The sequence below is a fragment of the Patagioenas fasciata genome, chromosome 35, assembly GCF_037038585.1.
Source record: "Patagioenas fasciata isolate bPatFas1 chromosome 35, bPatFas1.hap1, whole genome shotgun sequence".
In the NCBI taxonomy this organism is placed as follows: Eukaryota; Metazoa; Chordata; class Aves; order Columbiformes; family Columbidae; genus Patagioenas; species Patagioenas fasciata.
The window spans coordinates 3,626,628-3,653,249 of NC_092554.1; the positions used below are offsets into that span (position 1 = coordinate 3,626,628).

General features: G+C 69.1%; 4 protein-coding genes across 4 annotated transcripts; 2 read left to right on the plus strand and 2 right to left on the minus strand.

The window, feature by feature from the left end:
* Nucleotides 1-1,217: 1,217 nt before the first annotated feature.
* Nucleotides 1,218-16,344, plus strand: LOC136114314 (epithelial membrane protein 3-like). Its single transcript, XM_071801043.1, has 5 exons — nt 1,218-2,084; nt 11,783-11,866; nt 12,709-12,808; nt 14,491-14,619; nt 15,669-16,344. Exons 1-5 carry the CDS (start codon nt 1,803-1,805, stop codon nt 15,818-15,820), a joined length of 747 nt encoding a protein of 248 aa, XP_071657144.1. The 5' UTR covers nt 1,218-1,802; the 3' UTR covers nt 15,821-16,344.
* On the plus strand, nt 3,313-9,714 carry LOC139826161 (uncharacterized). Its single transcript, XM_071801169.1, has 4 exons — nt 3,313-3,379; nt 3,971-4,066; nt 8,265-8,497; nt 8,926-9,714. The coding sequence occupies exons 1-4, from the start codon at nt 3,313-3,315 to the stop codon at nt 9,712-9,714; spliced, it is 1,185 nt and encodes a 394-aa protein (XP_071657270.1).
* Nucleotides 5,074-9,033, minus strand: LOC136114313 (uncharacterized). The gene is made up of 10 exons (XM_071801042.1): nt 8,908-9,033; nt 8,200-8,267; nt 7,975-8,081; nt 7,635-7,733; nt 6,832-6,914; nt 6,517-6,667; nt 5,928-6,091; nt 5,494-5,561; nt 5,300-5,378; nt 5,074-5,172 (listed from the first exon to the last, which is right to left on the minus strand). Exons 2-10 carry the CDS (start codon nt 8,220-8,222, stop codon nt 5,137-5,139), a joined length of 810 nt encoding a protein of 269 aa, XP_071657143.1. The 5' UTR covers nt 8,223-8,267; nt 8,908-9,033; the 3' UTR covers nt 5,074-5,136.
* A 46-nt stretch (nt 16,345-16,390) lies between the features above and the next one.
* Nucleotides 16,391-26,161, minus strand: TMEM143 (transmembrane protein 143). The gene is made up of 9 exons (XM_071801072.1): nt 25,994-26,161; nt 23,965-24,304; nt 22,934-23,038; nt 22,531-22,615; nt 21,941-22,215; nt 21,222-21,367; nt 19,477-19,765; nt 17,835-18,000; nt 16,391-17,032 (listed from the first exon to the last, which is right to left on the minus strand). The coding sequence occupies exons 1-9, from the start codon at nt 26,011-26,013 to the stop codon at nt 16,860-16,862; spliced, it is 1,599 nt and encodes a 532-aa protein (XP_071657173.1). The 5' UTR covers nt 26,014-26,161; the 3' UTR covers nt 16,391-16,859.
* Nucleotides 26,162-26,622: the final 461 nt, after the last annotated feature.

A 26,622-nucleotide genomic window follows, 5' to 3' on the forward strand; every position in this document is an offset into this window, starting at 1 on the left:
AAAGGGGCAGCGTTGCTTCGGGGAGGGTGGGGGTTTGAGGGGGAGGGGGCGGCCCGGACGCCTGGGTCCCTTTTGCCACCCCCTCCCCCACCCGCAAGGTGTCCCTTGCGGGTGGGGGAGGGGGTGGCAAGAGGGACCCAGGCGTCCGGGAAAGGGGGACGGGTCCCGGGGGGGTCCCAGACCCAGATCCGCCAAAATGGGGGCGGGAGGAGGGGGGGGGGCCGGACTCCTGGGTCCCCAGAAGAGGAGGGCGGGGGTGGAAAGGGACCCAGGCGTTCGGGGGAAGAGAGCACCCCCTGGGGGGGCGTGGCCTAGAAGGGGATGCCCCGCCCATCATCGTGACCCCGCCCACCGAGCCCACCCCCCGTAACAAACACACTCAGCGGCTCTTTAAGAAGCAATTAACGCAATTAGCGGCTCTTTAATGACACCGAACAATTGAAGGCTGCGCGGCCCCTTTAAGGCGACCCCCCCACACCCCCCACCCCCCACCCCATTTAAGGCCTCGGTGATTCTCCCCCCCCCCCCCAATTAGGGGCCCGATCCTGCCCCATATACATGACCAAGATTCCCAATAGGGGCCCGATCCTGACCCTTGGGGACAACCCAACCCCCCCCCCCCCATAAGGGCCCGATCCTGCCCCACAAAAAGGGCCCGATCCTGACCCTTGGGGACAACCCACCCCCCCCCCCATAAGGGCCCGATCCTGCCCCACAAAAAGGGCCCGATCCTCATCCCATAAGGGCCCGATCCTGCCCCATAGAGATGACTCAGATTCCCATTGGGATCCCGATCCTGAGCCCCAAAAAAGGGCCCGATCCTGCCCCCAATGGCTGACTCTGATTCCCATTAGGGGCCCGATCCTGACCTGGGGGGACAACCCAGACCCGCCCCCCACCCCCGCTTAAGGGCCCGATCCTGACCCCCACCCCCCCCATAAGGGCCCGATCCTGCTCCCAATGGCTGACTCAGATTCCCAATAGGGGCCCGATCCTAAACACTGCCCGCCCCCCCCCCCCCCCATAAGGGCCCGATCCTGACCTGGGGGACAACCCAAACACCCCCCTCAAGGGCCCGATCCTGCCCCATAGAGATGACTCCGACTCCCATTAGGGGCCCGATCCTGACACCCCCCCCCCCAACCACCCCCCCAAGGGCCCGATCCTGCCCCCCCCAGCCCCCCCCGCCCCCTCACCCCCTGAGCAGCACCAACCTCCCCGTCTGCACCAGATCCGCCCCGAACGCCACCAAGTTCCCCACCGTGGCCACCTCCACCAGCACCCAGCGGTCCCACGGACACGCGGGGCCGCACCCCCCGGGCCGCCTCTCCCTGCCCCCCAGGTCCCCCCGGAACGCCCAGAGCCCCCACAGCACCGCGGCGGCCGCGAACGCCGCGAACCCCACGGCCGCGTGGACCCCGAGCGCCCTCCGCAGCCCCACGGGGTCCCCCCCGCAGCCGCACCACCCCCAGCCCCCCAGGAACCCCCCCACGATGATCACCCCCAAGACAAAGGCCACGCAGTAGATCCCCAGGCACCAGCGCCACCCCTCGGGGCCCGATCCCGCCCCCTGCTCCGCCGCCACCCCCAGCAGCACCAGCGCCACCAGCGCCTCCCCGACCTTGAGCAGCCCGGCCGGGGTCGCCAGGTACGGGGCGGTCTCGCCGGGCCTGGCCCGGTCCCGCACCAGCTCGGCGCCGTAAGCCACGGTGGCCAAAGCCGAGCCCACGGTGGCCACGACGCGCAGCGCCACCTGGCGCTCGGAGCCGCCGCGCCCGTCGCGGAGCTGCCCCAGCGGCCAAATGACCGTGGCGAACGCGCATGCGCCGGCGGCCGCCGCGGCCAAGGTCAAGGGCAGGTCACGGCGCGGCGCGGGGCGGCCCGCGGCCTCCAGCAGCAGCAGGAGGAGCGTCAGCCCCAGGGAACAGCCCCAGGCCGATAGGCAGCCCTGCGCCTCCCCCCCCGCGCCCGACCACGGCCCCGAGGAGGCGGCGGCGCCCACGGCCACGGAGCAGCAGAGGCACTGGAACCAGCGGAGCAGCGAGCGCGGGGAGCACGGCAGCGGCATCTGCGGGCAATCGGGGGTTAACTGGGGTTAATTAGGGGTTAATTGGGGTCTATGGGGTGTCTATGTGTGTCTATGAGTGTCTATGAGTGGCTACAGGGGGTCTATGGGGTCTGCCTATGGGGGTCTATAGGATACGGAGCAGCAGAGGCACTGGGACCAGCGGAGCAGCGAGCGCGGGGAGCACGGCAGCGGCATCTGCGGGCAATTTGGGGTTAATTGGGGTTAATTAGGGGTTAATTGGGGTCTATGGGGTGTCTATGAGTGTCTATGAGTGGTTACAGGGGGTCTACGGGGTCTGTCTATGGGGGTCTATAGGATACAGAGCAGCAGAGGCACTGGGACCAGCGGAGCAGCGAGCGCGGGGAGCACGGCAGCGGCATCTGCGGGCAATCGGGGCTTAATTAGGGTTAATTAGGGGTTAATTGGGGTCTATGTGGTCTCTATGAGGTGTCTATGGGGGGTTTATGGGGTCTATGGGGGGTCTATGGGGTCTGTCTATGGGGGTCTATAGCACACGGAGCAGCAGAGGCACTGGGACCAGCGGAACAGCGAGCGCGGGGAGCACGGCAGCGGCATCTGCGGGCAATTTGGGGTTAATTGGGGTTAATTAGGGGTTAATTGGGGTCTATGGGCTGCCTATGTGTGTCTATGTGTGTCTATGGGGAGTTACAGGGGGTCTATGGGGCCTATGGGTCCATAGCACACGGAGCAGCAGAGGCACTGGGACCAGCAGAGCAGCGGCATTTGGGGTTAATTAGGGGTTAATTTGGGTTAATTATGGGTTAAATAGAGTCTATGGGCTGCCTATGTGTGTCTATGTGTGTCTATGGGGGGTTATGGGGGGTCTATGGGGGGTCTATGGGGTCTATGGGTCCGTAGCACACGGAGCAGCAGAGACACTGGGACCAGCAGAGCGGCGGCATTTGGGGTTAATTAGGGGTTAATTAGGGGTTAATTAGGGGTTAATTAGGGTCTATGGGGGGGGTCTATGGGGGTCACTGGGGGTTCCTGGGGGTCTATGGGTTCTACATGGGGGGTCTATGGGGGTCTACTTGGGGTCTCTATGGGGTCTAGAGGGGTCTATGGGGGGTTTAGAGGGGTCTCTGGGGGGTCTACTTGGGGTCTCTATGGGGGTCTATGGGGTTTAGAGGGGTCTATGGGGGGTTTAGAGGGGTCTCTATGGGGGGGTCTATGGGGGGTTTAGAGGGGTCTATGGGGGGTTTAGAGGGGTCTATGGGGGGTCTATGGGGCTGAGGTGGCTTCACGTGGCCTATGAGGGCGCAGCCACCAGGGGGCGCCTGGGCGGGGTGGGCGTGTGACCCCGGAAACCCGGCCGGGACGCCTGGGTCCCCTCCCGGACGCCTGGGTCCCCTCCCGAACTCCTGGGTCCCCTCCCGAACTCCTGGGTCCCTCCCGAACGCCTGGGTCCCTCCCGAACTCCTGGGTCCCCTCCCGGACGCCTGGGTCCCCTCCCGAACTCCTGGGTCCCTCCCAAACTCCCGGGTCCCTCCCGAACGCCTGGGTCCCCTCCTGAACTCTCAGGATCCTCCCGGACGCCTGGGTCCCCTCCCGGACGCCTGGGTCCCCTCCTGAACTCCTGGGTTCCTCCCGGACGCCTGGGTCCCCTCCCGAACTCCTGGGTCCCCTCTGGGCCACACCCCGCACTCTGTCCCGTTAGGGACCCAGGCATCCGGGGAGGAACCCAGGCGTCCGGGAGACCCAATAGGGGACCCAGGAGTTCGGGAGGGGACCCAATAGGGGACCCAGGAGTTCGGGAAGGACCCAGGAGTTCGGGAGGGGACCCGGGAGTTCTGGAAGGGACCCAGGAGTTCTGGAAGGGACCCAGGCGTCCGGGTGCAGCCCCGTGGGGGGAGGGGGCGCTCAGGGTTATGCCCATATAAGGACCTGGAGAATCTCCTGCCGCCCCCACCCCCACCCCGGGCGGTGGCCGCATCCTGCGGGGGGACCCAGGCGTCCGGGGGGGGACCCAGGCGTCCGGTAAATGAGGGAGGGGCCCCCGGCGGCTCCCGCCACTCACCTGGGTGGGTTCGGGTCCTTCCGGACGGGTTCGGGTCCTTCCGGGCGGTTTGGGGTCCCTACACGTGGGTCCGGGACCCCTCGGGCGCCTTCGGGTGCGTTCGGCTCTTTCCGGTCAGACTCGGGTCCCTCCGGTTCGGGACCCCCCGGTTCGGGTCTTTCCGGTCCCGACTCGGGTCCCCCCGGGCGGGTTCGTTCGTTTCCGGGCGGGCTCGGGTCCCCCCGGGCGGGTTCGGGTCCCTCCGGCCCGGGTTCGTTCGTTTCCGGGCGGGTTCGGGTCTTTCCGGGCGGTCTCGGGTCCCTCCGGCCCGGGTTCGTTCTTTTCCGGGTGGGCTCGGGTCCCTCCGCTCCCCGCTCGGGTCTCTCCGCACGTTGTTCTACCCGGGGCGGGGGGCGGGAGTGGGCGTGGCCTTGGGGGGGTGACGTCAGGGGGTCCCGGGGGTGACGTCAGGGGATCCCGATGCGGGGGGAACCCCGGGGTGGGGAGGGGAGACACAAGGGGTGACCCGGGGTGGGGGGGACTCGGGGACGTGGGGGGACACGGGGGGACACTGGGGGGCGGCGGGGGGGACACGGGGGACACCCCCACCCCCCCCCCCCAACCCCCCGGGCTCATTTTGGGGCGGTTTGGGCGGTTTTGGGAAGTTTGGCGCTTGCCGGGACAACGGGACCGCAACCGCCCCAAATATTTGGTTGCCAGGGAAATGGGGGTGGGGGGGGGGACCCAGGCGTCCGGGAGGGGACCCAGGCGTCCGGGTGGAGGGATGGGGTGGGAGGATGGAGGACGGCCCGGACGCCTGGGTCCCCTCCCGGACGCCTGGGTCCCTCCCAGACTCCTGGGTCCCTCCCGAACTCCTGGGTCCCCTCCCGGACTCCTGAGTCCCCCCCGAACTCCTGGGTCCCTCCCGAACGCCTGGGTCCCCTCCCGGACTCCTGGGTCCCCCCCGAACTCCTGGGTCCCTTCCCGAACTCCTGGGTCCCTCCTGAACTCCTGGGTCCCTCCCGAACTCCTGGGTCCCCCCCAATCCAGCCTATTGGGGGGGGGCACAGCCCTCGCGGTTCAGCACCTGTGGGGGAGCGGGGGGGTAAGAGGGACCCAGGCGTCCGGGGACCTTCCCAAAAAGGGACCCAGGCGTCCGGGACCCTCCCCATCGCCCCCGCCCCCCAAAAAGGGACCCAGGCGTCCGGCCGCACCTCTCGCCGGACCCGGTCCCGCAGCTCCCCCCGGCTCAGGGGTCGAACCTCGTCCTGCGCCCCCCCCGGGGGCTCCTCCCTGTTTTGGGGGGGACACGAGCTCAGCGTCCGGGAGGGACCCAAGCGTCCGGGAGGGACCCAGGCGTCCGGGAGGGACCCAGGCGTCCGGGGGACCCAGGCGTCCGGGGGCTCACCTGGGGCTGGGGGGGCGCAGTGGGGGGGGGGTGGGAGCAGCTGCTGCTTCTTCATCCCCTGCTGGGACCTGGAGGGGAAACAATGGGGACCCCCCAATTACCCCCCCCATGGTCCCCCCAAAACCCCCAATTACCCCCCCCAGGGACCCCTCAATACCCCCAGTTACCCCCCCATGGGACCCCCAGTTACCCCCCCCAGGGTCCCCAATTAGCCCCCCATGGTCCCCCCCAATACGCCCAATTCCCCCCATGGGACCCCCAGTTAACCCCCCCCATGGTCCCAAATTACCCCCGATGATCCCCCCCAGTTGCCCCCCTGGGTCCCCCCAAACCCCCCATTCTCCCCATGGGACCCCCAATTAACCCCCCCATAGACCCCAATTACCCCCCCAGGGTCCCCCCCAATTGCCCCCCAGGGTCCCCCCGTTCCCCACCTGGGGGGCCCCCCCCCCCCGGCCCAGCAGCCGCGTCACCGCCGCCTCCAGGTGGCGCAGCTGAGCCAGCAGGGGGTCGGGGTCAAGGTCAGGGTCAAGGTCAGGGTCAGGGTCAAGGTCAAGGTCAGCGTGCTCATCCAGCTGGGCCAGGAGCTGCGCCACACCTGCGGGCCGGACGCCTGGGTCCCTCCCGACCACCTGGGTCCCTCCCGACCACCTGGGTCCCCCCCCGAATTCCTGGGTCCCTCCCGAACTCCTGGGTCCCCCCGAACTCCTGGGTCCCTCCCGACCACCTGGGTCCCTCCCGACCACCTGGGTCCCCCCCCGAATTCCTGGGTCCCTCCCGAACTCCTGGGTCCCCCCAAAACTCCTGGGTCCCCCCGAACTCCTGGGTCCCTCCCGAACTCCTGGGTCCCCCCGCACTCCTGGGTCCCCCCCCGAACTCCTGGGTCCCCCCCGCACTCCTGGGTCCCTCCCGAACTCCCGGGTCCCCCCGAACTCCTGGGTCCCCCCCCGAACGCCTGGGTCCCCCTGAACTCCCGGGTCCCCCCGAACTCCTGGGTCCCCCGAACGCCTGGGTCCCCCTTACCATCCCCCAGCAGCCCCAGGAGGCTCCGCCCCCTGCGGGCCCGATCCTGCAGCTCCCGGGTCTCCCCCTCCAGCTCCATCAGCTCGGGGTCCCCCCCCGGGTCCCCCCCGGGCTCCCCCGAGGCCGCGGCCGCCGACAGCGCCCCCTGCAGCTGGGGAGGACCCGCGCTCACCATGGAAAACGGGGCCGTTTGGGGCTTTCTGGGGGTGTTTGGGGGGTTTTTGGGGTTTTGGGGGTGGTTTTTGGGGGGTTCTGGGGGTATTTTGGGGGCTTGGGGGGGTTTTGGGGGGGTTTTGGGGGGTTTTGGGGTCGCACCTGGTCCCGTCGCTGCTGCAGGCGCTGGAGCTGCCGCTGCTGCTGCGTCACCAGGAGGACCCGCGAGAGCCCGCGGGGGGGCGCTGCACCCCAAAAATGAACCGGGAACCCCAATCATGAACCGGGACCCCCCTGCACCCCAAAAATGAACCGGGAACCCCAATCATGAACCGGGACCCCCCTGCACCCCAAAAATGAACCGGGACCCCCAATCATGAACCGGGACCCCCCTGCACCCCAAAAATGAACCGGGAACCCCAATCATGAACCAGGACCCCCCTGCACCCCAAAAATGAACGGGGACCCCAATAATGAACCGGGACCCCCCCTGCACCCCAAAAATGAACCGGGAACCCCAATCATGAACCGGGACCCCCCTGCACCCCAAAAATGAACCGGGAACCCCAATAATGAACCGGGACCCCCCTGCACCCCAAAAATGAACCGGGAACCCCAATAATGAACCGGGACCCCCCTGCACCCCAAAAATGAACCGGGAACCCCAATCATGAACCGGGACCCCCCCTGCACCCCAAAAATGAACTGGGAACCCCAATCATGAACCGGGACCCCCCTGCACCCCAAAAATGAACCGGGAACCCCAATCATGAACCGGGACCCCCCTGCACCCCAAAAATGAACCGGGAACCCCAATAATGAACCGGGACCCCCCTGCACCCCAAAAATGAACCGGGAACCCCAATCATGAACCGGGACCCCCCTGCACCCCAAAAATGAACCGGGAACCCCAATCATGAACCGGGACCCCCCTGCACCCCAAAAATGAACCGGGCCCCCCTCACCCTCCTCCTCCTCAGGGGGCTCCTCCTGCCCCTCCCCCACCACCTCGGGGGGGTCGCTGGGGGCGTCCGGGGGGACCCAGGCGTCCGGGAGGGGCTCTGCTGGGGGGGAGGGGGGGTCAGCTGGGAATGGGGGGACCCAGGAGTTCGGGAGGGACCCAGGAGTTCAGGGGGGGACCCAGGAGTTCGGGGGGACCCAGGAGTTCAGGAGGGACCCAGGAGTTCGGGAGGGACCCAGGAGTTCGGGGGGGACCCAGGAGTTCGGGGGGACCCAGGAGTTCGGGGGGGACCCAGGAGTTGGGGAGGGACCCAGGAGTCCGGGAGGGACCCAGGCGTCCGGTACCCGGGGGGGGCCGCGCTCGCTCCTTGGTCTCCAGGAAGCGCCGGAGCCGCCGCTGCTGCTCCCGGCCCCGCCCATCGGCGTCGCCCCCCGGCACCCGCGGGGACCACCTGGGGACCCAGGCGTCCGGGAGGGACCCGGGCGTCCGGGGGACACAGGAGGTCAGGGGGGACCCAGGCGTCCGGGAGGGACCCGGGTGTCCGGGGGGTGGGGGGCGGGGGTCCCCACCCGTCTCTGGGGAGCGTCCCCATTGGCTGCCGGGCGGCCTCGATCTCCTGTTGGGTCTGCGCCAGCTCCTGCGGCCAATCAGAGCCCTCGCTCAGCCCGGGATCCACCCCTCGGCCAATCAAGAGCCCTCGGTCACCCTGGGAATCCACCCCTTGGCCAATCAGAGCCCTCGGTCACCCCGGGAATCCACCCCTTGGCCAATCAGAGCCCTCGGTCACCCCGGGAATCCACCCCTTGGCCAATCAGAGCTGTCTGTCTCACTCATGTGACCCCAGGACCCCTTCTCTTGGCCAATCAGGTTGTACGTCCATAGGGGTCCCTCTCCCAGCCAATCAGATCCTGTTTTGCACCCCAAGGGACCCAGGAGTTCAGGGGGACCCAGGAGTGCCCCAAGGGACCCAGGAGTTCAGGAAGGACCCAGGAGGTTGGGAGGGACCCAGGCGTTCGGGAGGGACCCAGGAGTACCCCAAGGGACCCAGGAGTTCGGGAGGGACCCAGGCGTTCGGGAGGGGACCCAGGAGTTCGGGGGGGGACCCAGGAGTTTGGGAGGGACCCAGGCGTTCGGGAGGGGACCCAGGAGTTCGGGAGGGACCCAGGCGTTCGGGAGGGGACCCAGGCGTTCGGGAGGGACCCCGGCGTTCGGGAGGGGACCCAGGAGTTCGGGAGGGACCCAGGCGTTCGGGAGGGACCCGGCGTCCGGGCGCTGACCCGTGTGCGCTGTCCCAGCCGGGCCAGCAGGAGGCGCCGCTCCCCCCTCAGCTCCTCCAGGCGCCGCCGCAGCCGCCGCTGCAGCCCCAGGGCCCCCCCGAGCGCCGCCCCCGCCTGCGGGGACCCAGGCGTCCGGGAGACCCCGCAAAGGGACCCAGGCGTCCGGGAGACCCCGCAAAGGGACCCAGGCGTCCGGGAGACCCCCGAGGGACCCAGGCGTCCGGGAGAGCCCTCCACAGGGACCCAGGCGTCCGGGACCCCCACCCATGGACCAAGGGACCCCCCCCAGGGCACCCCAACCCCTACCCAGGGACCCAGGCGTCCGGGGACCCCCAGAAAGGGACCCAGGCGTCCGGGGACCCCCCCCACAAAGGGACCCAGGCATTTGGGACCTCCCCTCAAAAGGACCCAGGCGTCCGGGAGACCCCCAGAAAGGGACCCAGGCGTCCGGGGACCCTCCCCAAAGGGACCCAGGCGTCCGGGGATCCCCCCCCAAAAGGGACCCAGGCGTCCGGGACCCCCCCCAAAGGGACCCAGGCGTCCGGGGGCTCACCCGCTGCAGTTCATCCTCGAGCCCCCGCAGCCGGCGCTGAGGGTCCCCCATCTGTGGGGGAGGGGCTGCACCCACCCGAAAGGGACTCAGGCGTCCGGGGAACCCCCACAGGGGACCCAGGCGTCCGGGGAGGGACCCAGGCGTCCGGGGAACCCCCGACAGGGGACCCAGGCGTCCGGGGACCCCCACCCAGGGACCCAGGAGTCCGGGGAACCCCCAACAAGGGACCCAGGCGTCCGGGGGCTGCCCCATAGATCCCCAGATCTGCCCCATAGATCCCCCGGTCCCCGTTGCTGCCGGTTTGTTGTAGCGACCGGTGCTGGGCGGGGGGTCTGTGCCCCACAGCTGCCCCACAACCGCCCCCAAGTGCCCCCCAAGTGCCCCCCAGGGCCCCCCAAGGCCCCCCAAGTGCCCCCCAAGTGCCCCCAAGGCCCCCCAAGTGCCCTTCAAGTGCCCCCCCCAGCCCCACAACCACCCTCGGGACCCCCAAGTGCCCCCCCCCAGCCCCACAACCGCCCCCAAGTGCCCCCCAAGCGCCCCCAGCCCCACAAGAGGCCCCAATCGGCCCGTTCTGCCCCCCAAGCGCCCCCAAGCGCCCCCGAACCCCCGGCCCGGCTCCTACCCCGATCACGTGACCCCGCGCCGTTGCCATAGCGACGGCTTCTGGGCGGGGCCTCTCCCGGCACCACGTGACCCCCGCGGCGGGAACGGGATGCGGTCACGTGATCCGGGGATGTCCCGCGCCCCCGCCCTTCCCGTTACCATGGGGACCCAGGAGTTCGGGAGGGACACAGGAGTTCGGGGGGGGGACCCAGGAGTTCGGGAGGGGACCCAGGAGTTCGGGGGGGGACCCAGGAGTTCGGGAGGGACCCAGGAGTTCGGGGGGGGGACCCAGGAGTTCGGGGGGGGACCCAGGAGTTCGGGAGGGACCCAGGAGTTCGGGAGGGACCCAGGAGTTTGGGGGGGGACCCAGGAGTTTGGGAGGGACCCAGGAGTTCGGGAGGGACCCAGGTGTCCCCTGGTATCACGGGATTCAGCCAATCAGGAGCTGGGTGGAGCCCTGGTCAGCAGCCAATCAGAGCCAGGGCGTGGCCCCCCCTCCACCCCTCCCTGGGCAGCAGCCAATGGGACGCGGGATCTGGTGGATCTTGGGCTCTCAGCCAATGAGCAGCCAGCTTGGGGGCGGGGGAACCCTGGGTGGGGACCCAGGCGTCCGGGCCCCTCCCCTCCGCCAACCCCAACCACAGACCCACGGAGGGGGGGGGGGTGGGTGGGGCCCGGACGCCTGGGTCCCTTCCGGTTTGGGGTGGACACGGGTGTAACGGCTCCAGCTGAGCGCCTGGACGCCTGGGTCCCCCGGACGCCTGGGTCCCCTTGGAACTCCTGGGTCCCCCCGGACGCCTGGGTCCCTCCCGAACTCCTGGGTCCCCCTGACAGGGCAAGAGGTACGGGGGGGGTAGGGAGGGGAGGGCACTGCCCCGAACTCCTGGGTCCCTCCCGAACTCCTGGGTCCCTCCCAAACTCCTGGGTCCCCCCCGAACTCCTGGGTCCCTCCCAAACTCCTGGGTCCCTCCCGAACTCCTGGGTCCCTCCCAAACTCCTGGGTCCCCCCTGAACTCCTGGGTCCCTCCCAAACTCCTGGGTCCCTCCCGAACTCCTGGGTCCCTCCCGAACTCCTGGGTCCCCCCTGAACTCCTGGGTCCCTCCCAAACTCCTGGGTCCCCCCTGAACTCCTGGGTCCCTCCCGAACTCCTGGGTCCCTCCCGAACTCCTGGGTCCCCCCTGAACTCCTGGGTCCCTCCCGAACTCCTGGGTCCCTCCCAAACTCCTGGGTCCCTCCCGAACTCCTGGGTCCCTCCCAAACTCCTGGGTCCCCCCGAACTCCTGGGTCCCTCCCGAACTCCTGGGTCCCCTCCCGAACTCCTGGGTCCCCCCGAACTCCTGGGTCCCTCCCGGACGCCTGGGTCCCTCCCAGCCACATCTGGAAGCTGTTGGGTGGGGGTGGGGTTGTTGGGGGTGGGGGGGTTGGGTGGGGGTTGGGTGGGGGTTGTTGAGGGTGGGGTGGGGGATGGGGGGGGATGGGGGGGTGGGTGGGGATTGGGGGGTTGGGTGGGGGTTGGGTGGGGGTTGTTGGGGGGGTTGGGTGAGGGGGGTTGGGGATGGGTGGGGGGGTTGGGGGGTGGGGTGGGGGTTGGGTGGGGGATGGGTGGGGTCGGGGATGGGTGGGGGTGGGGGGTTGGTTGGGGTCGGGGATGGGTGGGGGTGGGGGGTTGGGTGGGGTGGGGGATGGGTGGGGGTTGGGGGTCCTCACCCCTCCCCCAGCTCCCCATGGGCTGCGTCCTGGTCGCCGTCACCGGGCTCCACGTCCTGGTCCTGCTCCTGCTCTTCGTGGCCACCCTGGACAAGGTGGGACCCGCGGACCCCGGCGTCCGGGCCCCATAGCGACCCCCGGGGGGACCCCGGCATCCGGGCCCCATAGCGACCCCCGGGGGGACCCCGGCATCCGGGCCCCATAGCGACCCCCGGGGGGACCCCGGCATCCGGGCCCCATAGCGACCCCCGGGGGGACCCCGGCATCCGGGCCCCATAGCCCCCCATGGCAGGGACCCCAGCGTCCGGACCCCATAGCGACCCACGGGGGGACCCCGGCGTCCGGGCCCCATAGCGACCCCTGGGGGGACCCAGGCATCCGGGCCCCATAGCGACCCCCGGGGGGACCCCGGCGTCCGGGCCCCATAGCGACCCCCGGGGGGACCCAGGCATCCGGGCCCCATAGCGACCCCCGGGGGGACCCCAGCGTCCGGGCCCCATAGCGACCCCCGGGGGGACCCAGGCATCCGGGCCCCATAGCGACCCCTGGGGGGACCCCGGCGTCCGGGCCCCATAGCGACCCCCGGGGGGACCCAGGCATCCGGGCCCCATAGCGACCCCTGGGGGGACCCCGGCGTCCGGGCCCCATAGCGACCCCTGGGGGGACCCCGGCGTCCCAGCCCCATAGCGACCCCCGGGGGGACCCCGGCGTCCGGGCCCCATAGCCCCCCATGGCAGGGGACCCCGGCGTCCGGCCCTGGAGGGACCCAGGCATCCGGGCCCCATAGTGACCCCCGCAGGGGACCCAGGCGTCCCAGCCCCATAGCCCCCCCCAGCATGGACCCAGGCGTCCGGGCCCCATAGCGGCCCCAACAGGGGACCCAGGCGTGCGGCCCTAGAGGGACCCAGGCGTCCGGGCCCCACACGCTGCCCCCCAGGGCTGGTGGGTCCTGCCGGATGGGGCCCAACTGAACCTGTGGGTCGATTGCGTCCAAACCGGGAACCGGAGCTGGAGCTGCAGCCGCAACGGGAACGCGGGTGAGGGGCGGGGGGGGAGGGGCGGGGGGGGGAGGGGCTGGGGGGGGTGAGGGGCGGGGGGGGGGTGATAGGCTGGGGGGGTTAGGGTGGGGCTGGGGGGGGGTGGGGTGAGGGGCTGGGGGGGGTGGGGCTGGGGGGGGTGAGGGGCTGGGGTGAGGGGCTGGGGGGGGAGGGGCTGGGGGGCTGAGGTGTGGGGGGGTGGGGTGAGGGGCTGGGGGGGTGGGGGTGGGGCTGGGGGGACGTGTGGGGCTGGAGTGTGGGTCACAGGGTGTGGGGTGGGGATGTGGGGCTGGGGGGTTGTGGTGGGTCTGTCTGTGGGTCCGCCCATGGCTGTGTCCGTGTGTCTGTCCGCATGTCTGTGCCTGTGTCCGTGTGTCCGTGTCCCTGTCCGTGTGTCCGTGTGTCCTTGTCCGTGTGTCCATGTCCCGTGTCCGTGTGTCCGTGTGTCCGTGTCCATGTGTCCGTGTGTCCGTGTGTCCGTGTGTCCATGTCCGTGTGTCCGTGTGTCCATGTCTGTGTGTCCGTGTGTCCGTGTCCGTGTGTCCATGTCCGTGTGTCCGTGTCCGTGTGTCCGTGTGTCCGTGTGTCCGTGTGTCCGTGTCCGTGTGTCCGTGTCCGTGTGTCCGTGTGTCCGTGTGTCCGTGTCCGTGTGTCCGTGTCCGTGTGTCCGTGTGTCCGTGTGTCCGTGTGTCTGTGTGTCCGTGTCCGTGTGTCCGTGTGTCCGTGTGTCCGTGTGTCCGTGTGTCCGTGTCCGTGTGTCCGTGTCCGTGTCCGTGTGTCCGTGTGTCCGTGTCCATGTGTCCGTGTGTCCGTGTGTCTGTGTCTGTGTGTCCGTGTCCGTGTGTCCGTGTGTCCGTGTGTCCGTGTGTCCGTGTGTCCGTGTGTCCGTGTCCGTGTCCGTGTGTCCGTGTGTCCATGTCCGTGTGTCCATGTCCGTGTCCATGTCCCGTGTCCGTGTGTCCGTGTCCGTGTGTCCGTGTGTCCGTGTCCGTGTGTCCGTGTGTCCGTGTGTCCGTGTGTCCGTGTCCGTGTGTCCGTGTGTCCGTGTCCGTGTGTCCGTGTGTCCGTGTCCGTGTGTCCGTGTCCCGTGTCCGTGTGTCCATGTCCGTGTGTCCGTGTGTCCGTGTGTCCGTGTGTCCGTGTCCGTGTGTCCATGTCCCGTGTCCGTGTCCGTGTGTCCGTGTGTCCGTGTGTCCGTGTCCGTGTGTCCGTGTCTGTGTGTCCATGTCCGTGTCCATGTCCCGTGTCCGTGTGTCCGTGTGTCCGTGTGTCCGTGTCCGTGTGTCCGTGTGTCCGTGTGTCCGTGTGTCCGTGTGTCCGTGTCCCCGTGTCCGTGTGTCCGTGTCCGTGTGTCCGTGTCCGTGTGTCCGTGTGTCCGTGTCCCCGTGTCCGTGTGTCCGTGTCCGTGTGTCCGTGTCCGTGTGTCCGTGTGTCCGTGTGTCCGTGTCCCCGTGTCCGTGTGTCCGTGTCCGTGTGTCCGTGTCCGTGTCCGTGTCCGTGTCCGTGTGTCCGTGTCCGTGTGTCCGTGTGTCCGTGTGTCCGTGTCCGTGTGTCCGTGTCCGTGTGTCCGTGTCCGTGTGTCCGTGTGTCCGTGTGTCCGTGTCCGTGTGTCCGTGTCCGTGTGTCCGTGTCCGTGTGTCCGTGTCCCCGTGTCCCGTGTCCGTGTGTCCGTCCGCGCGCAGCCCCCCAGGCCCTGGCCGTCTCCTCCCTTCTGCTCTCGGCCGCGTCGCTGCTGCTGCTGCTGCTGCTCCTGCAGGGGGCGCCGCACGGGAGGCGCCTGTGGGCGGCGGCGGGGACGCAGGGGATGGCGGGTGAGCCCGGACGCCTGGGTCCCTCCCGAACGCCTGGGTCCCTCCCGAACTCCTGGGTCCCTCCCGAACGCCTGGGTCCCTCCCGAACTCCTGGGTCCCTCCCGAACGCCTGGGTCCCCCCCGAACTCCTGGGTCCCTCCCGGACGCCTGGGTCCCTCCCGAACTCCTGGGTCCCTCCCGAACGCCTGGGTCCCCCCCGAACTCCTGGGTCCCTCCCGAACGCCTGGGTCCCTCCCGAACTCCTGGGTCCCTCCCGGACGCCTGGGTCCCCCCCGAACTCCTGGGTCCCTCCCGAACGCCTGGGTCCCTCCCGAACTCCTGGGTCCCTCCCGGACGCCTGGGTCCCCCCCGAACTCCTGGGTCCCTCCCGGACGCCTGGGTCCCCCCCGAACTCCTGGGTCCCTCCCGGACGCCTGGGTCCCTCCCGAACTCCTGGGTCCCTCCCGGACGCCTGGGTCCCCCCCGAACTCCTGGGTCCCTCCCGGACGCCTGGGTCCCTCCCGAACTCCTGGGTCCCTCCCGGACGCCTGGGTCCCTCCCGAACTCCTGGGTCCCTCCTGAACTCCTGGGTCCCCCCCGGACTCCTGGGTCCCCCCCGGACGCCTGGGTCCCCCCCGGACGCCTGGGTCCCTCCTGAACTCCTGGGTCCCCCCCGAACTCCTGGGTCCCCCCCGAACTCCTGGGTCCCTCCCGAACTCCTGGGTCCCTCCCGAACTCCTGGGTCCCTCCTGAACTCCTGGGTCCCCCCCGAACTCCTGGGTCCCTCCCGAACTCCTGGGTCCCCCCCGAACTCCTGGGTCCCTCCCGAACTCCTGGGTCCCTCCTGAACTCCTGGGTCCCCCCCTGAAATCCTGGGTCCCCCCGAAATCCTGGGTCCCCCCCGAACTCCTGGGTCCCCCCGAAATCCTGGGTCCCCCCGGACGCCTGTGTCCCCTCCCGAACTCCTGGGTCCCTCCTGAACTCCTGGGTCCCCCCCGAACTCCTGGGTCCCTCCTGAACTCCTGGGTCCCCCCGGACGCCTGGGTCCCTGACGGTGGGCGTGGCCGCAGGGCTGCTGGCGCTGGCGGGGGCGGGGCTGGTGACGTCAGAGGGGCGGGGCCCCCCCGGGAGCCGCTTCGGGCACTGTCTGGGCGTGGCCTGGCTGGGCGGGGCGCTGGCGCTGGCCAATGGGATCGCGTACGGCTTCCTGAGGACCCAGTGACGTCATCAACCAGCGCCACGAGGCCGATGACATCATCGGTGACATCACCACAATCGATGACGTCACCAATCGCATAATTACGGTTGGTGACGTCATCACTGAGATCACGATGACATCATCACTGTCGATGACGTCATCGATGGCGTCAACACAACGGATGACATAATCAGTTACATCATCACAACCAATGACATCACCGCTAAGCCTGACCCGGGCGATGACGTCATCGAGGACACCATGGTGACACCAACATACCCAATGACATCATCAGCACAGCCAATGACATCACCAACCAGACCGGCGTGACCAATGATGTAATCACTGACATCATCACAACCAATGACATCATCAGCAATGCCACCACAGCCAATGATGTCACCATGACATCACTGATGACATCAACATGACCAATGACGTCACCAACGACATCAGCGGGGCCGATGACGTCATCGCCAGCACGGCCAATCACGGGCTGCGACGTCATCGGCCCCGCCCCCGCACGGCAATAAAAGACGGAACCGGAATCGGGGACCCCCCCCTTTATTGCCCCGGACGCCTGGGTCCCCCCGGACGCCTGGGTCCCCCCCAGCGCCAGGCTCAGGGGGTCCTGGGGACCCCCAAGGCAGGGTCCATGATTTTGGGGTCCCCCCGAGCTTCAGGGGTTTGGGGGGGGGGGTCGGTGGTTTTGGGGACCCCCCCGGCACCCCCAGCTCCCACAGCCTCTGCTGGTTCGGGGGTCACTGGGGGGGGGGTCACTGGTTTTGGGGACCCCCCCGGCACCCCAGCTCCCACAGCCTCTGCTGGTTCGGGGGTCACTGGGGGGGGGGTCACTGGTTTTGGGGACCCCCCCCGGCACCCCCAGCTCCCACAGCCGCTGCTGGTTCGGGGGTCACTGGGGGGGGTCGGGGCTTTTGGGGACCCCCCCCGGCACCCCCAGCTCCCGCAGCCGCTGCTGGTTCGGGGGTCACTGGGGGGGGTCGGGGCTTTTGGGGACCCCCCCCGGCACCCCCAGCTCCCACAGCCTCTGCTGGTTCGGGGGTCACTGGGGGGGGTCGGGGGTTTTGGGGACCCCCCCCGGCACCCCCAGCTCCCGCAGCCGCTGCTGCGCCCGCCGCGCGTTGAAGTTCAAGTTCAAGCGGAAGCGGCGCCGCAGCCAGGACTCCACCTCGGCCTGCAGGAGGCGCTCGGCCTCGGCGGGGGGCAGCGCCGAGCCTGGGGGGGCACACAGTGACCCCCAACGGCCCCCAAACGTCCCCAAGGTCCCCATGGGCCCCAAATGTCCCCCCATGTCCCTATGGGACCCAATGACACTCAATGACCCCATGGACCCCAATGTCCCCATGGACCCCAATGACCCCATGGACCCAATGACCCCATGGACCCCAATGACCCCAATGTCCCCAATGACCCCAGTGTCCCCATGGACCCCAATGACCCCACGGACCCCAATGACCCCATGGACCCAATGACCCCATGGACCCCAATGACCCCAATGTCCCCAATGACCCCAATGTCCCCACGGACCCCAATGACCCCATGGACCCCAATGACCCCATGGACCCCATGGACTCCAATGTCCCCATGGACTCCAATGACCCCATGGACCCCATGGACCCAATGACCCCTCGGACCCCAATGACCCCATGGACCCCATGGACCCAATGACCCCATGGACCCAATGACCCCATGGACCCCAATGTCCCCATGGACCCCAATGGCCCCATGGACCCCAATGGCCCCATGTCCCCCAATGACCCCCCGGACCCCGATGACCCCATGGACCCCAATGACCCCACGGACCCAATGACCCCCCAGACCCCGATGACCCCCCGGACCCAACGGCCCCACCGTCCCCCAATGACCCCCCAGACCCCAATGACCCCATGTCCCCCAATGACCCCCCGGACCCCAATGACCCCATGGACTCCAATGACCCCAATGACCCCAATGACCCCATGTCCCCCAATGCCCCCCCCGCCCCCCGTCCCCGACCCCGCGTCCCCGTCCTCCTGACCCCCGCAGCGCGGCAGGAAGGTCCCGGCCAGCAGCGCCTCCTTGGTGGCCTCATCCTGCGCGCGGCGCGTGAGCGCGGCCACCAGGTCCCCGTGCTGGGCCGAGCTGCGGCGGAACCGCGAGCGCGAGAGCTCCAGGGCGGCCAGGGCGCGGCGGCGCGAGAACGCCTGACGGACAGACAGACGGACAGGGACGGACAGCTGGAGAACGCCTGACGGACAGACAGACGGACAGGGAGGGACAGCTGGAGAACGCCTGACGGACAGACAGACGGACAGGGACGGACAGCTGGAGAACGCCTGACGGACAGACAGACGGACAGGGAGGGACAGCTGGAGAACGCCTGACGGACAGACAGACGGACAGGGAGGGACAGCTGGAGAATGCCTGACGGACAGACAGACGGACAGGGACGGACAGCTGGAGAACGCCTGACGGACAGACAGACGGACAGGGAGGGACAGCCGGAGAACGCCTGACGGACAGACAGACGGACACCGATAGACAGCTGGAGAACGCCTGACGGACAGACAGACGGACAGGGACGGACAGCTGGAGAACGCCTGACGGACAGACAGACGGACACCGATAGACAGCTGGAGAACGCCTGACGGACAGACAGACGGACAGGGAGGGACAGCCGGAGAACGCCTGACGGACAGACAGACGGACAGGGAGGGACAGCTGGAGAACGCCTGACGGACAGACAGACGGACAGGGACGGACAGCTGGAGAACGCCTGACGGACAGACAGACGGACACCGATAGACAGCTGGAGAACGCCTGACGGACAGACAGACGGACAGGGAGGGACAGCTGGAGAACGCCTGACGGACAGACAGACGGACAGGGAGGGACAGCTGGAGAACGCCTGACGGACAGACAGACGGACAGGGAGGGACAGCCGGAGAACGCCTGACGGACAGACAGACGGACAGGGAGGGACAGCTGGAGAACGCCTGACGGACAGACAGACGGACAGGGAGGGACAGCTGGAGAACGCCTGACGGACAGACAGACGGACAGGGAGGGACAGCTGGAGAACGCCTGACGGACAGACAGACGGACAGGGAGGGACAGCCGGAGAACGCCTGACGGACAGACAGACGGACAGGGAGGGACAGCTGGAGAACGCCTGACGGACAGACAGACGGACAGGGAGGGACAGCCGGAGAACGCCTGACGGACAGACAGACGGACAGGGACGGACAGCTGGAGAACGCCTGTGCAGACAGACAGACGGACAGGGACGGACAGCTGGAGAACGCCTGTGCAGACAGACAGACAGCGCCCGGGTGGACAGACAGACAGGGATAGACAGGGCGCGGATGGGAGGACACCTGGACAGACGGACAGACGGGATATGGGGAATATGGGGACACGGGGAGATAGGAACACAGGGGAACTCCTGGGTCCCCCCCGAACTCCTGGGTCCCTCCCGAACTCCTGGGTCCCCCCGAACTCCTGGGTCCCCCAAACCCCTGGGTCCCCCTGAACTCCTGGGTCCCCCCAGTCTCCCAGATCTCCCCGGACGCCTGGGTCCCCTGAACCCCCGGCTCCCCCCGAACCCCCGGGTCCCCCCCGAACCCCCGGGTCCCCCCGAACCCCCGGCTCCCCCCGAACCCCCGGCTCCCCCGACCCACCTTGGCCCCCCGGAGGGCGACGGCGGCCGCCAGCCCCAGCAGCAGCGCGCTGGCCCCCACTTTGAGGTCGGCCATGAGCCCCAGCCCCATGTTGAGGAAGAGGAGGGCGCCCCACAGCGCCAGCCCCACGTGCAGCCGCGCCCGGGTCCCCTTGGGCGTTCGCGCCCGCGCGCGCCCCAAAAGCAGCTCCAGCGCGTCCAGGGGCACCGCGCGGAACGAGCCCAGCTCCAGGGGACCCCCCGGGGGGCCCCGCGGCAGCGCCAGCACCACCACGCGCTGGAAGTAGTGCCTGGGGACCCAAAACCACAGTGAACCCCAAACATGGAGGGACCCGGACCCCCAGACCCCCAGTCCCAGCACCACCACGCGCTGGAAGTAGTGCCTGGGGACCCCGGAACCACAGTGAACCCCAAACATGGAGAGACCCGGACCCCCAGTCCCAGCACCACCACGCGCTGGAAGTAGTGCCTGGGGACCCCAAAACCACGGTGAACCCCAAAACATGGAGAGACCCGGACCCCCAGACCCCCAGTCCCAGCACCACCACGCGCTGGAAGTAGCGCCTGGGGACCCCGGAACCACAGTGAACCCCAAAACACGGGCACTGAACCCCAAAACTGACACTGGACCCCCAAACATGGAGAGACCCGGACCCCCAGACCCCCAGTCCCAGCACCACCAAGCACTGGAAGTAGTGCCTGGGGACCCCAAAACCACAGTGAACCCCAAAACACGGGCACTGAACCCCAAAACCATCAGTGAACCCCCAAACATGGAGAGACCCGGACCCCCAGTCCCAGCACCACCACGCGCTGGAAGTAGCGCCTGGGGACCCCAAAACCACGGTGAACCCCAAAACACGGGCACTGAACCCCAAAACTGACACTGGACCCCAAAACTGACACTGGACCCCAAAACACGGGCACTGAACCCCAAAACTGACACTGAACCCCCAAACATGGGCATTGAACCCCAAAACACGGGGAACCCCAGAGCCCTGAACCCCAAAACATGGGCACCCCCTACGGGACCCCCAACCCTAAGGGACCCCCCCATGCCTCCCATCCCCCCCCACCATCCCCCCATCTCCCACCCCCTGTTGCCCCCCATCCCCCCATTGCCCCCCATGCCCCCATCCCCCCATTGCCCCCATCCCCCCATTGCCCCCCATCCCCCCATTGCCCCCCATGCCCCCATCCCCCCATTGCCCCCCATCCCCCCATTGCCCCCCATGCCCCCATCCCCCCATTGCCCCCATCCCCCCATTGCCCCCCATCCCCCCATTGCCCCCATCCCCCCATTGCCCCCCATCCCCCCATTGCCCCCCATGCCCCCATCCCCCCATTGCCCCCCATCCCCCCATTGCCCCCATCCCCCCATTGCCCCTCATCCCCCCGTTGCCCCCCATGCCCCCATCCCCCCATTGCCCCCATCCCCCCATTGCCCCCATCCTCCCCATTGCCCCCCATCCCCCCATTGCCCCCATTCCCCCATTGCCCCCCATCCCCCCATTGCCCCCCATGCCCCCATCCCCCCATTGCCCCCCATCCCCCCATTGCCCCCATCCCCCCATTGCCCCCCATCCCCCCGTTGCCCCCCATGCCCCCATCCCCCCATTGCCCCCATCCCCCCATTGCCCCCATTCCCCCATTGCCCCCCATGCCCCCAACCCCCCCATTCCCCCATTGCCCCCCATCCCCCCATCCCCCCATTGCCCCCATCCCCCCATCCCCATCCCCCCGTGCCTGTCGGGCTGGGGCTGGGGGCGGGGCCGGTACTTCCAGCGGGGGGGAGGGGCGGTGTCGGGGGCGGTGTCGGGGGGGAGGGGCCCGATCCGCTCCCCCCGCGCCCAGAGCTGCAGCTCCTCGTACTCATTGGGGTCCACGGAGACCTGGGGAGGGGCCGCCTGAGCCCCCCAGAGACCCCACAGACCCCACAGACCCCCCCAGAGACCCCATAGAGCCCCATAGACCCCATAGACCCCCTGAACCCCCATAGCCCCCATACACCCTCCCATAGACCCCATAGACCCCATGGGCCCCCATAGACCCCATAGACCCCCATAGACCCCATAGACCCCCTGAACCCCCATAGACCCCCATAGAACCCCATAGACCATAGACCCCCCCTCCCCCCACCCCTCCCCCACCCCCAGCCGGTCCCCCTCCCCCCCCGCCCCTCCCCCACCTCCAGGCGGTCCCCCCCCCCCGCCCCCCCCGCCCCTCCCCCACCTCCAGGCGGTCCCCCCCTCCCCCCCCTCCGGCCCCCCCGCCCCTCCCCCACCTCCAGGCGGTCCCCCGGGTGCTGCCCCTCCCCCACCTCCAGGCGGTCCCCCGGGTGCTGCCCCCCCCCCCGCCCCTCCCCCACCTCCAGGCGGTCCCCCGGGTGCTGCCCCTCCCCCCCGCCCCTCCCCCACCTCCAGGCGGTCCCCCGGGTGCTGCCCCTCCCCCCGCCCCTCCCCCACCTCCAGGCGGTCCCCCGGGTGCTGCACCCGCAGCGCGAACGCCATGGCGGCCTCGGGCAGGCGCTGGAAATTCGCCTCGGCCAGGAGCGGGCCCAGCGCCGCCAGCACCCGCCGGGCGCGGCCCCGCCCCCCCGGGACCCCCCCGGGACCCCCGGCACCGCCCGGGACCCCCCCGGGACCCCCGGGACCGGACCCGCCCGGGGAACCCCCCGGGGAACCCCCCGAGACACCCCCGGAACCGGAAACGCCCGGGGAACCCCCTGAGACCCCGCCCCCTGGGGAATCCCCCTCCCCCAATGGGGAATCCCCTGGGGAATCCCCCGAGCCCCTCCCTACTGGGGAATCCCCCCCCAGGGAACCCCCTGAGACCCCGCCCCCTGGGGAATCCCCCGAGCCCCCTCCCACTGGGAAACCCCCTGAGACCCCTCCCCCTGGGGAATCCCCCCCCAATGGGGAATCCCCTGGGGAATCCCCCGAACCCCTCCCTACTGGGGAATCCCCCCCCAGGGAACCCCCTGAGACCCCGCCCCCTGGGGAATCCCCCCCCAGAGCCCCCCCCACTGGGGAAACCCCCGGGGAACCCCCCGAGCCCCCTCCCCCCGGGGACCCCCACCCCAGGGCGCCCCCTGGGGGTTCCCCGGTGTCCCGGTCGGGGTCGATGGGGCCGTACAGCGCCTGGGGGGGAGGGGACACGGAGTCAGTTGGGGGGTGGGGGGGGGGGGGTGGGGTTTGGGGGTCGGGGGGGGCAGTTTGGGGGGGGGGCAGGGGCAGTTGGGGGTCAGTTTGGGGTCATTTTTGGGGTTCACCTGCAGGTGCGCTCTGTGGTATTGGGGGCTCAGGGGGTGGTTTGGGGGGCATTTTGGGGTCAGTTTTGGGGGTTCAGGGTCAGTTTTGGGGTTCACCTGGGGGTGCAGGTGGATCTGGTGGTACCGGGGGCTCGGGGGTGGTTTGGGGTCAGTTTTGGGGTGCAGGGGGTGCAGTTTTGGGGTTCACCTGCAGGTGCAGGTGGATCCGGTGGAACCGGGGGCTCAGCTCCTGGTCCAGCCGGGCCGCGAACGCCAGGAACTCAGCGCGGGAACGGCCCGAGGGGTGGAACTCCTGGGGTCACCGGGGTCACGGGGTCACGGGGGGTCACGGGGTCACCGGGGGGCACGGGGTCATGGGGCCACAAGGGGCCATGGGGTCATGGGGGTCACTGGGGTCATGGGGATCATGGGGTCAGAAGAGGTCATGGGGTCACAAGGGGCCATGGGGTCATGGGGATCATGGGGTCAGAAGAGGTCATGGGGTCACAAGGGGCCATGGGGTCATGGGGGTCACTGGGGTCATGGGGATCATGGGGTCACAAGGGGACATTGGATCATGGGGTGGTCATGGGGTCACAAGGGGTCATGGGGTCACTGGGGTCATGGGGTCGCTGGGGTCATGGGGTCACAAGGGGCCATGGGGTCAGGGGGTCGCCGGGGTCATGGGGGGTCGGGGGGTCACAGGTGACACAGGGACACCTGGGCAGGGTGGGGGAGGGGTCGCAAGGGGGGTGGGGGTGGGGGTGGGGGTGGGGGGTGGGTTCGTGTCCCCATGTCCCCCCATGTCCCATGTCCCCATTTCCCCTGTCCCCCTGTCCCCCCATGTTCCATAGCCCCTGTCCCCCCGTGTCCCCTGTCCCCACGTCCCCCTGTGTCCCCTGTCCTGTGTGGCCGTGTCCCCCCCATGTCCCCATGTCCCCCCGTGTCCCCATGTCCCTCCGTGACCCCCCGTGTGTCCCCAGCCCCCCAATGTCCCCATGTCCCCCCATGTCCCCCTGTCCCCCCGTGTCCCCGTGTCCCCCCATGTCCCCCCGTGTCCCCGTGTCCCCCCGTGTCCCCCCGTGTCCCCATGTCCCCCCGTGTCCCCCCATCCCCCCATGTCCCCCCATGTCCCCCTGTCCCCCCGTGTCCCCGTGTCCCCCCATGTCCCCCCATGTCCCCATGTCCCCCCGTGTCCCCCCGTGTCCCCGTGTCCCCCGAGTGTCCCCGCGCTGTCACCGTGAGCAGCAGGTGCTGCAGCTGCTGCCGGGTGACGGGGACAAACGTGTCCCTGAAGTCCCAGCCCGGGGGCAGCTGGGGGGGGCGCCGGCCCCGCCCCCGCGCCACCAGCGCCGCCACCTTGGCCACCGGGGTCACCTTGGCCACCGGGGCCACCGGGGCCACCGGGGTCCCTTTGGCCACCGAGGCCATTGGGGTCACCGAGGTCCCTTTGGCCACCTTGGCCATTGAGGCCACCTTGGCCACCGGGGCCATGGGGGTCAGCGGGGTCAGCGGGGTCAGCGGGGTCACCGAGGTCACTCTGGGGGGCGCCGGTGAGGTCAGCGCCGCGCGCAGCATCCTGTGACGTCACCCCCCCGGGACACGTGACTTGTGGCCCCGCCCACGCGAGGGGGTGGGGGGGTGGGGGGATATGGGGTGCAGGGGGTGCAGGGGGGTAATGGGGTGCAATAGGGGGCAATGGGGTGCAATGGGGGCAATGGGGTGCAGTGGGGGTAATGGGGGGCAATGGGGGGCAATGGGGTGCAGGGGGGTAATGGGGGTGCAATAGGGGGCAATGGGGTGCAATGGGGGGCAATGGGGACAATGGGGGTGCAATGGGGTGCAACGGGGTAATGGGAGCAATGGGGGTGCAATGGGGTGCAATGGGGGGCGATGGGGGCAATGGGGTGCAATGGGGTGCAGGGGGGGGCAATGGGGTGCAATGGGGTGCAATGGGGGGCGATGGGGGCAATGGGGTGCAATGGGGACAATGGGGTGCAATGGGGTGCAATGGGGGGGCAATAGGGGGCAATGGGTGCAATGGGGGCAATGGGGTGCAATGGGGTGCAGTGGGGGGCAATGCAGGTGCGAGTTGGGGTACACTGGGTGCAATGCGGCGCACATAACTTGGGGTGCAACACTGGGTGCAATGCAGCGGGCACGGGGTGCAAGTTGGGGTGCACAGGGTGCAATGTGGGGTGCAATGTGGGGTGCACTGGTGCATGCAGCGCTGGGTGCAACATGGGGTGCAATGTGGGGTGCACAGGGTGCAACATGGGGTGCAATGTGGGGTGCACTGGTGCATGCAACGCTGGGTGCAAATTGGGGTGCAATGTGGGTGCAACTTGGGGTGCACAGGGTGCAATGTGGGGTGCACTGGTGCATGCAGCACTGGGTGCAACATGGGGTGCAATGTGGGTGCAAATTGGGGTGCACAGGGTGCAAATTGGGGTGCATTGGTGCATGCAGCGCTGGGTGCAACATGGGGTGCAATGTGGGGTGCACTGGTGCATGCAATGTGGGTGCAAATTGGGGTGCACAGGGTGCAATGTGGGGTGCACTGGTGCATGCAGCACTGGGTGCAACACGGGGTGCAAATTGGGGTGCAATGTGGGGTGCAAGTGGGTGCACTGGGTGCAATGCCAGGAGCTGTTTTGCATGCAATGCAGGGTGCAATGTGGGGTGCAATGTGGGGTGCAATGGATGCAATGTGGGGTGCAATGGGGTGCAAATGGGGGTGCAATGGGGGTGCATGGGGTGCAATTGGGGTGCAGAGAGTGCGATGCGGGGTGCAAAGGGGAGCAATGGGGGGGTTGCAATGCATGCAAAGGGGGGTGCAATGGGGTGCAAATGGGGGTGCAATGGGGGTGCAATGGGGGTGCATGGGGTGCAATTGGGGTGCAGAGAGTGCAATGTGGAGTGCAATGGGGTGCAAAAGGGGATGCAATGGGGTGCAATGGGGGGTGCAATGGGGGGTGCAATGCGTGCAAAGGGGGGTGCAAAGGGGGTGCAATGGGGAGGTTGCAATGGGGTGCAATGGGGTGCAGTGGGGGCGGTTGCAATGGGGTGCAAAGGGGGTTCAATGGGGGTTGCAATGGGGTGCAATGGGGGGGTTGCAATGCGTGCAAAGGGGTGCAATGGGGGTTGCAATGGGGTGCAAAGGGGGGTGCAATGGGGGGTGCAATGGGGTGCAAAGGGGTTCAATGGGGGTTGCAATGGGGTGCAATGGGGTGCAAAGGGGTGCAAAGCGTCCCCCCGCTCCCCTGACCTGCCGCCCGCCGCTGACATTGACCACAGCGCATGCGCGCCCGCAGGCCACGCCCCCCGGGACCCAGCGCGCCTGCGCCGCCCCGCGGAGTCAGCCAGGGGGCGGGGCCGAGCGGCTCAGCCAATCAGGCGTCGGCGCGCACGCGCGCGCGGCGGGAAGAGAAAAGGCGGGAAAGCGGCGCTGAGGGAGCGAAGAGCGGGGGGGGGGCACGGGGACCCCAAAACCCCCCCAAAACCCCCAAAACCCCCCAAAACCCCCAAAACCCCCCGGACAAACAGCCCGGGACCCCCAAGCGTACCCCGGAGCCGCCGCCGCCTGCTGGAGCCACCCGGGCTGGTCATGGGGCTCCGTGATGGTGGGTGAGGGCCTGGACGCGCGGGGGGGGCCCTGGTGTCCCCCTGTCCCTGTCACGGGGGGTCCTGTGTCCCCACCCCTGTCACGGGGGGTCCCTGGTGTCCCTGTTATGGGGGGGGGTGTCCCTGTCCCCCTGTCCCTGTTATTGGGGGGGTCCCTGGTGTCCCTGTTATGGGGGGGTGTCCCTGTCCCCCTGTCCCTGTCATGGGGGGCCCTGTTGTCCCTGTCACGGGGGGTCCTGTGTCCCCACCCCTGTCACGGGGGGTCCCTGGTGT

Bases quoted from the DNA above. Each gene is read 5' to 3' on its own strand.
- TMEM143 (XM_071801072.1), bottom strand. From the start codon at position 26,013: ATGTCAGCGGCGGGCGGCAG. The intron at 24,305-25,993 runs GTCAGGGGAGCG...GTGACGTCACAG, and splicing joins ATGTCAGCGGCGGGCGGCAG to GATGCTGCGCGCGGCGCTGA. The intron at 22,216-22,530 runs GCTCGGGGGGTT...GGGATTCCCCAG, and splicing joins GGGGTCCCCGGGGGGAGGGG to GGGGCGGGGTCTCAGGGGGT.
- LOC136114314 (XM_071801043.1), top strand. From the start codon at position 1,803: ATGACCGTGGCGAACGCGCATGCGCCGGCGGCCGCCGCGGCCAAGGTC. The intron at 2,085-11,782 runs GTTAACTGGGGT...CCCCTCCCCCAG, and splicing joins GCATCTGCGGGCAATCGGGG to CTCCCCATGGGCTGCGTCCT. The intron at 11,867-12,708 runs GTGGGACCCGCG...GCTGCCCCCCAG, and splicing joins TCGTGGCCACCCTGGACAAG to GGCTGGTGGGTCCTGCCGGA.
- LOC139826161 (XM_071801169.1), top strand. From the start codon at position 3,313: ATGGGGCTGAGGTGGCTTCACGTGGCCTATGAGGGCGCAGCCACCAGG. The intron at 3,380-3,970 runs GCGTGTGACCCC...TGCCCATATAAG, and splicing joins GGGGCGCCTGGGCGGGGTGG to GACCTGGAGAATCTCCTGCC. The intron at 8,498-8,925 runs GTTGTACGTCCA...GCGCTGTCCCAG, and splicing joins CCCTTCTCTTGGCCAATCAG to CCGGGCCAGCAGGAGGCGCC.
- LOC136114313 (XM_071801042.1), bottom strand. From the start codon at position 8,222: ATGGGGACGCTCCCCAGAGACGG. The intron at 7,734-7,974 runs GTACCGGACGCC...CCTCCCCCCCAG, and splicing joins GCGAGCGCGGCCCCCCCCGG to CAGAGCCCCTCCCGGACGCC. The intron at 5,562-5,927 runs GTGGGGAACGGG...TTTCCCCTCCAG, and splicing joins GGGGGGGGGGGGCCCCCCAG to GTCCCAGCAGGGGATGAAGA.